We start from the raw sequence: 14,541 nt of genomic DNA on the forward strand, positions 1-14,541 counted from the left end.
AGCCCAGGCTGGCCTTGAATTTAAAGTCCTCCTGAGTGCTGAGATTACAAGCGTGGACTACCACTCCTGGCCTGGGAGCGGGTCTTCAGACTTGGGCATTGTTTTTAAAGCTAACTGTCCTACTTTCCTTTGTGGAAGACCAAGAACATCAGGACTTGGTGAGAGATACTGCTTTGCAGACTGGTGGCTGGGTGTGGGTCCCCTGGGATTGGAGGAATGTTTAGGAAATGAAATCTCATTGGTAGTTACTCCTAGAGCCTGGTGGCAGGAGTTGGGGGAGGTCAGGGCATAGCTCCTCCATATCTATCCAAGGACAGAAAACCACTCTTGGTTTAAAAAATAAAATAAAAACAGTGAATATCTGACATTGTATTTAAATTGCTGTATTTTTAATGTCAGAGTTTGCATCTAGTGTACCATGGCTGTATACATGCAGCATATCTCAGGGTGTAGATTCTGAGTATTCATGTTCAGTCTAAGTCGCTTGCATCTTACTCAGCACAGCATGTTAGCCCTCTGGGAACTAGTCGTTTCTCATACAAAGCAATTTATCAGGCTCTCTAGAGCAGCTTCAATTCCCAGTGTTCCTAGTAGGGTACGGAAGTTGAGTGGAGCAGTTTCTATGACTCTCCTCTTATCCAGTTGGAGGGCTGTGGAGAAAACACAAACTGGGTAATAAACCAAGGTATTTGTGTCACCAAGACCTTTCTTCCTCCAGACAGAAAATGGAAGCCTGAAACAGGATAGAGATGAGTGGAATGGAAACTTTACCTGTAGCTCCAGGCTAGAATTTTTCTTCTTTAAGCCTGGGAGGGCAGAGGAGACAAACCCTTGGAGTGGTTAGTGTGTGTGTGTGTATGTGTGTAATTTTTTTCTCAGCAGGGCAAAATTTACTTATATGCAGAAGAGTAAGCCGTTGGCAAGCAAGCACCTAAACTTATTTTAAAAACTTGTAGCTAAAGTATATTAATGAAATTTTTTATTCTCACAATGTAAAACCAGATGAGACACACAGTGGCTTTGGGCACCGAGGCCTACCTTGGTGAGGGACTTTGGTAAGGAGATCCAGCTTTGGCAAAACCTTTCCTTCTTCATTTATTTGTATCCTCCAAACCACCATCAATTCAAACCTGAGAGAGACCAAACATCCAGTGCTTTTGAAGTGTGATTAAAAGATGTAACTTAGCCGGGCGCCGGTGGCTCATGCCTGTAATCCTAGCTACTCAGAAGGCTGAGATCTGAGGATCGAGGTTCAAAGCAGGAAAGTCCCTCAGATTCTTATCTCCAGTAAACCACCAGAAAACCGGAAGTGGCGCTGTAGCTCAAGTGATAGAGCGCTCGCCTTGAGCTGAAGAGCTGAGGGACAGTGCGTAGGCCCAGAGTTCAAGCCCCACGACTGACAAAAAAAACCCAAAAAAACCAAAACCGTGTAAGCAACCTGGTTTCCATCTGTCTTTGCTGGGCTTGCCTGCTTTTAAAGGTACTTGTCCATGGAGGAAGACCAAGTATGAGTCCACAGGATGGTGGAAAGCAGGGCCACAGCTTTGTACTCACTGCAAGAGGATGTGCAACAACAGGCCTCCCCCTCCACCCCCCCGCCCCGGGGCCTGGGCTTGAACGCGTCCCTGAGCCCTCTTCATGCTCAAAGCTAGCATTCATTCTACCACTTGAGTCACACTGCCACTTCTAGAATCAAACCCAGGGCTTCATGCATGCTAGCATTCTACCACTAAGCCACATTCCCAGCCCTGCAACAGGAACTCTTAAGGCATTGCTGGTGGGGATGACAATGGCTTATTAGCATTGACAGCTGTGCACACACCACTCCATGATTCAGGAATTTCAGTATCTACACCCAGGAGAAACCTCTATGCAACATGAAAGGAGAAGTAAACTGGAACGGAGAGCCCAGACCCTCCAGACCTGAAAAATGTAACAGACATTTTGGTCTATTCACTTAGTAGACCATGAGCGGTGAACTGCAGTCACATGAAGGCAAGAACCTTAAAGGCTTGAGAACAAAGCATGGCTGAGCATTCACATGCAGGTTCTGAAGCACACGTGCACAGATACACAGGTGCACATGCAGAGGCAAGAGGATGGCAGATGAGAGAAAATGATGGGCTTGAGGGTGATGAAGGGAAACAGCTGCTAAGGGGAGCTGGGTGCTTGCTTTTCCACCTTTAGCTTCTCAGGGGCTTTCCATGAGCTCCTGCTCCCTGTCTTTCATTTCTGTAGTAACAGTGGATCTATACACAGATTTCTATCTTCCCTGGTAAGGTAGAGTGCTATCCCGTGCTGGCCTTTTACAGCTCCACTCGTCATCCTGTCCTTCCCTCACTCATTTCTAGTCTAAATTTCCTCTGCTAGGTAATTTACGGAGTGAAGCAGAGTTGGCTTGCTTCCAAAGTTTGAGTATCTACTATGATTGCTTTCCATAGATGGTGCTCAGTCCTCATTCAGTGCTTTATGTTTAGCTTTTCTACAGCTCATCTTTGTTGCACAGGGGTGTAAGGCTATGGTGCTGTGTACTTACCCAGGTTGGCTGGCACTGCGGATCTCCATGCAGTGTGAGCTGGGCCCCTCTGAGAGGTGCACGGTGCTTGGGTACTTGTCCTGTATGGGGAGAGAAATGGTTGTAGGCAGATCATCTTGAGGGAGCATGGGGCTGGGTCCAGGGCCACTGACTGGCCAGTCAGAGACACTTTTGGGGTTGAGATCTAGGTATTATACGTACTGTTTGCTAGAACCCCTGCCCTCACTGGCCACCATCCAGTCATCATCTTACTGCCCCGTGGTTTCCAGGCTCCCTTTATTGTCACCTTTCCCAGGGTTAACACCTCCGGTAGGTAACCCCTGTGCGACTCCATTCTAACTTGCCAGTTTTTTTCAGCCACTTCCCATCAGGAAGTTCAGGGTTTTGGCATCTGCCATCAAGGCCTTCTAAATGGAAGCTCTTTGAAGGCAGTGGTTGCCATTCTGCCACAATGAAAGCTCCCAACACACCTAAACCTGGTATACTTCTTGGCACAGGCAGGATCCCCCCAGGTACCCCAACCGTGGTGGAAGCACATGCTGTGTCACTTCCTGGTTGCAGGTTTCCTCTCACATGACATGACGACTCAACTATGTCTATGCATCTGTTATCCTGGGAGCTTCTATCAGATTATGTCATTATGACAGTGCTTGCTTTATAGGTGTCTAAACAGAAGCCCTATTCTGTAAGAAACAGTGGCCCCAAAATGCCTGTCCTTTCTTCTGAGGACACACTGCAAGATGAGAGGTCTTATGTCGGACTCAACAATGCAAGATCCTAAGGGCAGCCTTTGAAAGACTTTTTTCATATGACTCGGTGCTTGGTGGAGGGTTGGTGGCCTAAGGTGATGCTTCAAAGGGCAGGCAGCAAGTTGGAAAGCCCTGTGGGACCGGGGGGCAGGGCTGGGACCTGGGGCCAGAGCTTGCTGGGTTGAACCAGCTTAGCAAATGAGGTTGTATGGGGACAGAGATGCGTCAGACATTTAAAAGAACCAGTTCCGTCTCAGTGAGCAGCTGCCAGTGCTCCATGAAGCCACCAACAGAGAGCACATCCAGACACCAAAACTGGAGTGGGTCTGGTGTACGCTTACAGATAATTACTAATTTCAGCAAAACAAGTTTTAGGAGAAAATATATATCTCAGTGATTTAAGTGGAAAGTACTGGTTAAGTTTTAAACAGCAGCCTTTTCCTAATTAATAACAACTGTTTGAGGAATGTAAAGGAGAGTGTGTGAACGTGGCAGTTTAGCTTCCAAGCTGTGCTTGGCGGCAGCTTGTAGGACTCCAGGGAGGGCTGGGGGCTTGGGCTGCCTCCAGTGTGGGGCCTGAGGCTGAGCCTCCAAGTGGAAGAGGACAGATCTCCGCCCCCCAAACAAAAGAGAATTCAGATGAGAAGTTTCACTAAACAAGCAAGCATATTCCCTTAAAAAAATTTTTTTTAAAGCCCAAAGTAGAAATATGGATATTGGGAAGAGGTCAGACACTCAGCATACGCTTCTGAAGAATTGGACTTGTGTGAAAAGTCCCATCTGTGTAAGGCAATAGTAGTGTCACTCCATCTATCCTGTTTCATTCGCTGAGAGGTAACTCTGTCCCAGAGCGCAGCTAGGAATAGAAGGAAGCAACTAAGAGCTGACAGGATAGCCCTGTGGACATCAAGAGGGAAGCCTTGTTACAATCACAGGTAACCAGAAGTACTGTAAAGTCCAAGTCTCAGCAGAAGTGCACAGCTAGCTTAGCACAGGAGAGGATAGGAGTTGTGATGAAAAGTGTTAGGTATCTTTTTTTTTTTTTTTTTTTGCCGGTCGTGGGGCCTGAACTCTGGGCCTGGGTGCTGTCCCTCAGCTCAAGATTAGCGCTCTACCACTTGAGCTACAGCACCACTTCTGTTTTTTTTTTCTGCTTATGTGGTGCTGAGGAATCGAACCCAGGACCTCATGCATGCAAGGCAAGCATTCCACCACTGAGCCACCTTCCCGCCCAGTTTTAGGTATCATTGTATTTCACATTGATAAAAGACAATCAAATTGGCCAAGGGTTAAGACCTGATAAGGCAGAGATATGTACAGGATAGCTTAGAATACCTTCTGGGAAAAATGCTTGCACACCAAAAGGCTATTCAGAAAACTATAAATCTAAGAGCACCAGTGGCTCACACCTGTAATCCTGGTTATTCAAACAGCTGAGAGTTAAGGTTCAAAGCCAGCCTGGAAGACAACTCTGATAGACTCTTACCTCCAGTAGAAAAAAGCCAGAAGTGGAAGTGTGAAAAAGCCAAAGGAGAGGCCTAGAATTTAATCCCTAGTGCCAACAACAAACTATAAACCTGATCTGCAAAGGACCTTAGATGGCCAGGCTCTCAAAGGTCAGTCTCAGACCTGGGAATCTGTTCTGGGTACAGTGTGATGGCTGTGGTTTGGAGGAAAAGTACTGGAAGGCTATAGGAGGGGTCTTGTCCCAGCCTTGTGAGTTCTAACCAGCAGGCAGGCACTAGCCTATCTGCGTTGGGGCCCCAGGGAAGGTCCTGAGCCCCACTGAGGAATGCCAAGGCTGTGATTTAGATGGTGTTTATTCAGGTGCTGGCCATCTGTGAGAGTTTGCATTTGTGGGGCTTATGAAAGGAAAATGGCTGTGGGAATGCTGGCAACTTGATCCAGTCTGTCTCACCTGAGACCCCATGCTGGTGCCGTGGCTTCTTGATGCTTTACAGAAAGCCTCTGTGTTAGATTTCAGTCACAGCACTGCAATGGTAGTAGCTGGTGAACCGTTGAATCCTGTGGGCATTATGGATGTCCATAGACCATTGATTTATCTCGAATGTTTTCCCACAGGTTATTCTCTCACTGACTCAATGATTTAAAAAAATATTTGTATAACAAATTCATTTCTTTAAAGGGCATAGTTGAGTGGATTTTGGTATATTTACAAGGTAATAAGCACAACCTCATCACTTTCTAATTCTAGAAGGTTTATATTACCCCATAAAGAAACTCTTGCCCCCAGCCAAGTCACTAACATACTTTCCTAAGTAGAGGTAGATTTCCCTATTCTGGGTATTTTGTATAAGAGGAACCACCCACATGTGCTTTTCTTTCTGGCCATGCCTCCAGCCATTTTTGCTTTAGTTATTTCTTAGATAGGGCCTTGCCAGATATGCCAGGCTGGTATGGTCTGCCATCTTCCTGTCTTGTGCCTTCCTCATCCTTTGAGGTTCCGTGTTTGATGAGCCAGTTCATGACCATCCAACAGTGCCCGCTGAACCTCACCACCAGCTCCTCTGCAGCAGGAAGGGGGGCACTAGCTTCAAAACCTCTAACCATGGGGACAACATAGACACTATCCATCAGACACTGGTACCCTAATGCAAATGGGTCCTCTGGACTTTTTGGTCATGTGAATCAGGCTACAGTCCGTTGGGGAGATGGGAGACAGGGTTTTCAGACTGTCATAAACTAGAGGAGGGTTGGCTATTCTACATCAATTTCCAGATCAGTACAGCCTCTGCAAGGGAAAGCAAAATGTCCACATACCATCCAACTGAAATGTTAACAAAGCCCCAGGCTGTCCGGCTGGATGGACAGTGCTGACCTTTAAATCTTTTGATTACACAGAGGATGGAAAGACTGAATTTCCAAGTCTAATAGTGTGGACTTACAACCATTTTCTCTCAAACTATAATTTTCAAGTAAATATTACATGAAATAACATAAACAGAGCTGAATGAAGGAGTTACATTGCCAAATTACATCCTCTAACCCAAATTATCTGAACTTTCCTGGACATAGTCCTGAGGATTTGAGACACACATAAAAAACAGAGGCCCAGCCACACGTCTGCAGCCTAGAGTCATCTGCTTGTGAAGAACAATGGGTGCAGAGCTCGCAGCTCAGGAAGTGTTCACATCTCCCTGGAGGGCTGGGGGGGTTGGAGGTTAGACACCGTCAACAATGAACTCAGCATCCACGACAAGCTCCTCTGGGACCGGCATTGCCAGAAGCATACATGAAAATAACTGGGAACAGCTGAGGACGTCGTGGCAAGTACTGCTGTTCCAGAGGGAATTTAAAAATGTGTGCTAAATGTTGCTTAGAAAAACAAACAAGCCCTTGAAACAAGCTCTTGACGGTGGATGATGAACCTGGGAAAATGAACATGAAGCTCCCAGGACTGGAAGGCCCAGCCTGGGTGTGCCTAGGGTCATCTTGAACTGATGTCTCAGAACCTGCTCAGGCTTGTGTCAGACATTCTCCAGGCATGAGCCCTACCCCACCCCCGGTGCCTCAACTCCAGGAGGGGCCTTTCTTCCCTTTATCCACTCCTTGCACAGTTTTGGGATGAACTAGTGGGAACCTGGGGACCTCTGGGGTGGGAGAGATCCAATTCATTGGAAATAGAGTCCAATGGCATTTTTGAAGTAAAGATTTTGGGAATTTTAATAATAGCCAAGTCAGCCCGAGTGAGCAGCTTATGTCACTAGGAAGACCAGAATGGGGACAACACAGGAGGTTCCATGTCCCTGGCTTCTGTATGGCTCACAAGCTAAAACTGGTTGGAAAAAAGGCTTTTGTGACCTATGAAAACTGGAGGTCAAACATCAGTGTTTATTTGCACTTGACTGGCCTAGTCAGGCTCAGCTGTGGCTGCTTTTGTGCTGCAGTGGTGGAGCTCAGTGTGTCCAGGCTACAAAGTCTGCTCAGGCCAGTCACACTGTGCAGAAGGCGCAGATCCTAGGGGTGAGGTGATCTTGGCAACTTGTGGCACTGTAAGATGTTTGAGACAAAATACCAGCCCAGACAAGCCAGCTGGGAAGCTAGAGGCGACACTGGGTGGAAGGGAATCAGGACATGTCCCTGTGCATGGAGCACAGGAAACACATGTAAATTTCCTTTTGGGAAGTGACCCTAGGAAATAGAGCAGATTAAAAAACAATGTTCACTACCCAATCATTCCAGAGGACATAGCGATCATTGAGCCAGGGCTCTCTTGGGAGAGGGAGGCTTGTGTATCTCCTGTTGACCTCAGTCCCCAAGCCTAAGATGAGCTTTCTTCTCTGTCACCTCCTTGTCCCTGGGATTCATATAAGTGTCTAGTTAAGACACAGTTTCTGTGCTTTTCAATAACGACAAAATGAGTCTTAAAACTCAAGGGGTGAAATTCCCATGGTAATTCCTTCATTCCCCTAACTATTTCTTCTAACTTCCTTATAGTTTTCAAGTATTTCCCTTGAATTCAAAGCTACAAATACTCTTTAGGACGCCTTTATAACTGCATTCTTAACCTTCATTTATGTTTTGCGTTAATATCTGGTATTCATAGTGACTACATCTTGGGAGGCAGGACATCTGTGGACAGTCACGTGGCACCCTATCTTCTGATCCTGCTCGATGGCACACCACTAAGAAAACAAAATGGTATTTCCCTGTTTAATCTCTCCTTCTGGCACTCCCGCATTTCTTTCCTATTCGTAAACTATTTCAAGAGGGTCTGCTTACTGGAAATTTCTTTTTTTTTCTTTTTGCTAGTAGTGGGGCTTAAACTGTGGGCCTGGGCATGAACCCTTAGTTTTTTGTTTTTGTTTGCTTAAGGCTAGCCACAACTCTATTTCTGGCATTTGCTAGTTAACTGGGGAGCAGCATCTCATGGACTTTTCTGTCCAGGCTTGCTTTGAATAACGATCCTCAGATCTCAGCCTCTTGGGTAGCTAAGATTACAGGTGTGAACCATCAGCACATGGCTGGTCACTGCTCTGGTTTTGTTGAAACATGGGTATACTGCTGACCTGACCTTGTGTGCCTTCCTCCTCCTGGACTTAAGAGATCCGCTGGGGACTGAGAGCTGGTCCTGTCCTTTGCTTGCACAGGAAAACAGGAGCCCTGCTACCTTCCAAGCCCATACATGGAAAAAGCTGCACCTCAAATCAGCTGGAAAACACCTCTAGCATTTTCCTAGGAAACCCACAAGTTACTAATAAGACTGGACCCTGGGCAGCAAGTAGAACTAAAAGAAGTAACAAAGGAGTACGGGGATCCAGATAATCTTCTGTACCTTTCTGTGTTAGAATGAAAAGGGGAGATAAGCAAGCAAAACCACTAACTTATGCGACCAAGAAACACCCCTGCAGTTAGTCTAAGGCAATACACTTAAAACTCCTGGCCTTCCTTGAGGATCTACTAGAGAAGAATCTCACTGTTGTCCCCAGTAGTTTTCTAAGATTGTCATTCTAAGCTAATCATGTAGCAACTGTTTGCTTTGAGAAGTAATTCTTACCCTCTTAGACCATGGATGAAAAAAGGCAGGTCAGTTTCATGGAGTCAGGAATGGTAATTAGGAAGCTGGATATACATATATAGAGAGATAATTTCACATTTTTCTCTTTGTATAATTTTTAATAAGCATAATGGACAATGAGAGTACTATGTTACAGATATTTACTGGAAAATTTTTATCATTACTAAGGTTTAAACTCAAACCCTAAATTTCATAAATGTCTAAGTCTGAAATTAGTTGTATTTTAAAGTTAATGTGGTCTCATTTCAGTGGAATCATAGACTTTTGAGTCAGGAGAAGTGTAAGGTTTTCAGGTTCTTTTTCACAAGACAAATCACTCTAGCCCCAAATCCTTTGGTTCACTGAGCCTTAGCTTTCACAGTACCTTCACATGTGACAAACAGGAGACTTTTGATTCCTAGCAGTCCCAGAGATCTTTGGAATAATGCCAATTTTCATGAAACCAACGTTTCATGAAGGAGTACAGGCTAGTAAACTCAGACCTAAAGCACTCAAGATTCTAAAACCCAAGTTCAAAAACATTCTATACTATCTAACATTTCTAAATTTAAGTGCAGTTGTAATCAATGGGTTAAGTTTTCTTACAGTAATCTTATACCATGATTCCATGTGGTGCTGGTGACTGACTTTGATGTCAAGTAGCAACAAAACAGTTGTTGGAAAGAACAAATACCTTTCAAAAAGCCTTGTTCATATATGCCTTATCTAGTGCCATCTACAAATAAAAATCATGTATTAATCTCAAAGATCTAATGAAAGACAATTCCTGTACATTATTACTTTTTAATTAAAAACTCAGTTATTGCTGTAGGGAAGGTTATAAAAAATGACAGGGGAAGGAGGGCAGGGCATCGGTGGCTTAACTTGCAATCCTAGCAACTCAGGTGGCTGAAAGCTGAGAATTGTGGTTCGAAGCTAGCCTGGGCAGGTAAGTTTGTGAGACCCTTATCTCCAACTAACCACTGGAAAACTACAAGTAGTGCTGTCGTTCAAGTGAGAGAGGGCTAGCCTTGGGCAAGAAAGCTCCAGGACAGTGCCTAGGCCCTAAATTCAAGCCTCTGGACTGGAACATACCCCAAAAAAGTGATTGTGGGTCCCAAGTCTAGAATTTCGTCTTTTTGGACTGCCACCATGGTGGGGACAGACATGACATGAGGGAGTCTTCTATAGAGACTGTCAACTAGTCCTTGTACTACCCTGTTCTGTCAGAGGCGCCTGCTGCCTGTCATTCCCCAGCCCACACACTACAGAGCAAACTAGGCTTCTTTGTCTTTCTTTGGTCTTAACCAAACACTATTTTCATCTGCTTCCTAGCTTCCAACATTTTACTGCTTCTCTTCTTTACTGTGCATGCTTTTACTGCCACTTTAGAAGGGTTAAATTGAGGACATGGCTAAATCGGTAGAGTACCCTGCCTAGCAAGCACAAGACGTTGAGTTCAAACCCCAGTAATATAAAAAAACAAGTCAGGTGTCAGTGGCTCATGCCTGTAATCTTAGCTACTCAAGAGGCTGAGATCTGAGGATCTGAAGCTAGCACAGCCAGGAAAGTCCAAGAGACTCTTTTATCAATCACCAAAAAGCTGGAAGTGAGCTGGGGGCTGGTGGCTCATGCCTGTAATCCTAGCTACTCAGGAGGCTGAGATCTGAGGATCGTGGTTGGTTCAAAGCCAGCCTGGACAGGAAAGTCTGTGAGACTCTTATCTCCAATAAACCACCAGAAAACTGGAAGTGGTGCTGTGGGTCAAGTGGCAGAGAGCTCGCCTTGAGCTGAAGAGCTGAGGGACAGCGCCCAGGCCCAGAGTTCAAGCCCCACGACCGACAAAAAAAAAAAAAAAGAAGAAAAAAAGCAGGAAGTGGAGCTATGGCTTAAGCGGTAGAGTGTTAGCTTTGAGCAAAAAAGCTCAGAGACAGTAACTAGGCTCTGAGTTCAAGCTCCAGGATTGGCATACACAGAAAAAAATAATTTTAAGAACAAATGTGGGGCAGGGAAAGTGGCTCAATGGTAGAGCGCTTGCCTTGCATGCATGAGGCCCTGGGTTCGATTCCTCAGTACCACATAAGCCAAAAAGAAAAAAAAAGCTGGTGGCTCAAGTGGTAGAGCGCTAGCCTTGAGCTGAAGAGCTGAGGGACAGCGCCCAGGCCCAGAGTTCAGGCCCCACGACCGGACCCCCCCCCTCCAAAAAAAAAAGAACAAATGCGTAGTTTTTATTTGGGTCCTAGAATTATCCCTGCTTCATTGTCTGGCCACAGACCACAGGAGCAGCTCCACAAGCACTAATCATTGTTCCCCTTCACTGCTGGCCCAGGCAGGAGGAAGGAACCAGCTTATTATGGGCTTGCCTTAAAACTCAAAGGAGATAATAGAAGAGTAGCAACTACTGTGTTTTCATTTATATACTCAGCAGGTCATCCACGGACAGGCAAAACATTTTATAACCACTAATATTTCAGTGTAGAATCTCTCTTAGATTAGGGGAAATAAAGGCAGAAGGAAATCCTCTGCTGTCCTAAAATGGCTTTGTGTAACCCTTATTAAAAATACATCAGATCACCCTGCACAATATGATAAGCTTAAACTGACTTATTCATTCAAAATGAGTTGACAGAACAGGGGTGTCCCTAGTGTGACTCTATGGCAGATGGCCCCAGACCGGTTTTACTTTGCCCAGAGGACAAATTCTGATCATCTATGCTCAGGCCCAACCCAGTTCATCATAGCACTAACAGTGCTTCACCCATAGCAGACAGCTTCCTGAAACTGAGATATGGGTGCAGGGAAAGGTACCTTAGGGGTTGCTGGATAGCTGGGGGTGGCCCTCTCCAAAGACAGCCACTCTCATGATCAGAACTACTCCCGCCCTCCTAGAGCTACAGAAGCAGTTTGTTTCTGTTATTTCTGTTTTCCTTAGGCCATTGTGAATTGGGTTTATATCTCATTCCCTGTATGGCCCTATAAAAAAACACAGGCATGGGGTTAAACGCTGGTATTGACAAGTGAACAAAGTAAACACTGCATAGGGGAATGCAAATTAAGACTAAAAGGTTACCTTTACATGCACACTTACATGGCTAAGAACAGCTTTAAAAAAAGTGCTGAAACAAGTGTGAGCAGCTGGAACCCTCCTCTATGCTGCTGAGAGGATATACTGGCACAGCTACTTTGGAAAACTACCGGGCAATATGGGACATATATTCGCTATGATTCATCAGGTCCAGCCTAAATATAATACATATATATAATACATGTATATATAATACATATATGTAATGTATATATATATATTTTTTTTGACTATGTGCTAACCCACTCACAGCAGCCCAGCTCAAAATGACCAGAACAGGGACTGCTCAGGAATGCTTTGTGGCATGTCCATACAATAGAGCACCTATAGCAACCAGAACTGTCTGGAGTTACACACTAAGCTCAGCCTCCTAGGACACTGCCCAAGACTGGCCTTCTCCATGTTAGCAGATGGGTCCTTCCATAGAAGTCCCGAGAGTGTTTGCCTGAGGGAAGGAATGACTGGGAAGGAATGAAGAGGTTTCTGGAAACTGCTCATATTCTGTTTCCTGCTCTGCAGCTCTGATGGCTGTACTAATTTATATATGCCTTTTCTATATGCTTATATGATGATAATTAGGCTCAATTATAAGTAACTACAGTAAGATAAATGGGTCAACTTAGAAATCTTCATTAGATGAAGATTTAGTTGTAGACATGTGCTTCAATACTTGTGAGCTTCTAGCCTTTTTCTTTGTGTGTGTGCTGGTATTAGAGCTTGAATGCAGGGCTTAGGTGCTGCCCCTTAGCTTTTTTGCTTAGGGCTAGCACTCTACTACTGGAGCCACAGCTTCACTTTCAGCTTTTTGATGGTTAACTGGAGATAAGAATCTCACGGACTTTCTTGCCCAGGCTGGCTTTGAACCAGGATAATTAGATCTCAGCCTCTTGAGTAGCTAGGATTACACATGTGAGCCACTAGCACCTTGGTTCTAATTATCTTTTACAATCTTCCTCTACTAATAATTCAACTTGTGACAATTAAAAATAATAAACATCTTTTAAAAAGTAATTCAGCTAGCTTGTAGGGTTAAATAAACTTGAAGAAACACTAGTTTCCAGAAGCTAAGGCTGACCAAAAAAATAAATAAATAAAAGGAAAAGGACTGCACAGTTCTTAGCTTTATTTGGAAACACACAGATGCTGTGCTCAAGGGCTGAGCAGGACAAGGGTCCCTGAGGCCTGCAGGCTTGCATAACGGCTAACTTTGATTGTGCAGAGCTGGGCCAACAAGAGGAATGGAAACAGAGAGCCAGAGCCAAGGCAGCCAAGCTGTCCACTCTTTTCTTAAAGGGAGAGCAACCAAAAGACAGACTCCAACTTCTTCAAACACACCTTTTAGCCTGAAACAAACAGGAGTTCTATTATGTTTTTAACAATTAAGTATCTTTAAGCGCAGTGACTATTTATACATTTGTAACAGGAACAGGATTATAGGTGCAACTGCGTTAAGTATGAAGACTAAAGGAGACGTGTCATTTGCTCCTACAAAACAGATCAATGCATTGAGATGAACCAGTTCGACAGTGCTTAATAATCCATTATGTGGAGCAGAATCAGAGAAAGAAGCCCTCTTGATTCTGTACCCCAAAAACCCCATCAGAGGACTACTCCCCTGCTACAGTTATCTCTCAGGAGCACTTGCAGAGATCTTCGGGTCTTTTCTGTCCCACACCCTTAGTGGGTGAATGAGATAATGATGTTCCCATATCGTGCTCTTAAATGACTGGCTTATGCTAACACTTATGGACATGTGAAAGCATTTACCTAACTATAGCCTACATGGAAGAAGGGTTTAGTCGCCAAGCTTCTACCGAGGGGACCAACCAGCACATTCTCAGAAATAATAAGCCCTTTGGGAGGAGGGAGGAGGAAGGGTCCAGGGTGATACTGTATAGTTTCTGTTTATCAGACAAATACACTATTATTATACAACCTATGAAAATAGGATAAAAACTGATAATCAGGAAATGTGAACATGTGATTATTCTTAACTTAGACTACAATTACATTGTATAAGACCAAGTAGCTTAGACAGGCGTTCACCGACAGAGCTATCATAAATAACTCGAGTGGGGGGGATTGGTGGTTCATACCTGTAAACCTAGCTACTCAGGAGGCTGAGATCTAAGAATCACAGTTCAAAGCCAACGCAGGAAGGAAAGTCAGTGAGACTCTTATCTCCAATTAACCACAAAAAGCAGGAAGTGGAGCTATGGCTCAGTTGGTAGAACACTAGACTTGAGCACAGAAGCTCAGGGACAGTGCCCAAGCACAGGTTCAAACCCCAGGACCGACAAAAACATTAAAAAAATAAATAACTTGAAAGAAAAAAGAATTTGCAGGATGCTTAGTTCAGCTTTTCCTTAAAAGCATAAAGAAGCATTTCACACGGTTGGAATAGCTATGGCAAGAAAAGATAGACAATAACAAGTGTGGAGAGAGTGCAGAAAGTGGGGGATTACACATTGTTGCCACAGTAGCTGCTTTGTAAAACGATGTGCAAGTTTCCTTTTTCTTTTTTCTAAAAGATGTTTTTCTTAAATCCTGAAATGGTATGTATATATTACAGGCAGAGTAAAAACTGTCCCCTTCCATTTCTTAGTAATGCAGGTATTTTATGTTCACTCCTTATGGGCTGCACACACACCTC

At 44.5% G+C, this 14,541-nt stretch overlaps 1 protein-coding gene across 1 annotated transcript in view; it reads right to left on the bottom strand.

Moving 5' to 3' along the window:
- Nucleotides 1-393: 393 nt before the first annotated feature.
- Cenpp (centromere protein P) overlaps nt 394-14,541 on the bottom strand; it is a 183,444-nt gene continuing 169,296 nt past the window's right edge. Inside the window, exons 5-7 of the mRNA XM_013026373.1 lie at nt 2,537-2,616; nt 1,039-1,130; nt 394-650 (exon numbers count right to left, since the gene is read on the bottom strand). Of these exons, the coding sequence (XP_012881827.1) occupies nt 535-650; nt 1,039-1,130; nt 2,537-2,616 (288 nt within the window). The 3' untranslated portion in view covers nt 394-534. The remainder of the gene's footprint in view (nt 651-1,038; nt 1,131-2,536; nt 2,617-14,541) is intronic.

Source organism: Dipodomys ordii, unplaced genomic scaffold (genome assembly GCF_000151885.1).
Source record: "Dipodomys ordii isolate 6190 unplaced genomic scaffold, Dord_2.0 Scaffold93, whole genome shotgun sequence".
In the NCBI taxonomy this organism is placed as follows: domain Eukaryota; kingdom Metazoa; phylum Chordata; class Mammalia; order Rodentia; family Heteromyidae; genus Dipodomys; species Dipodomys ordii.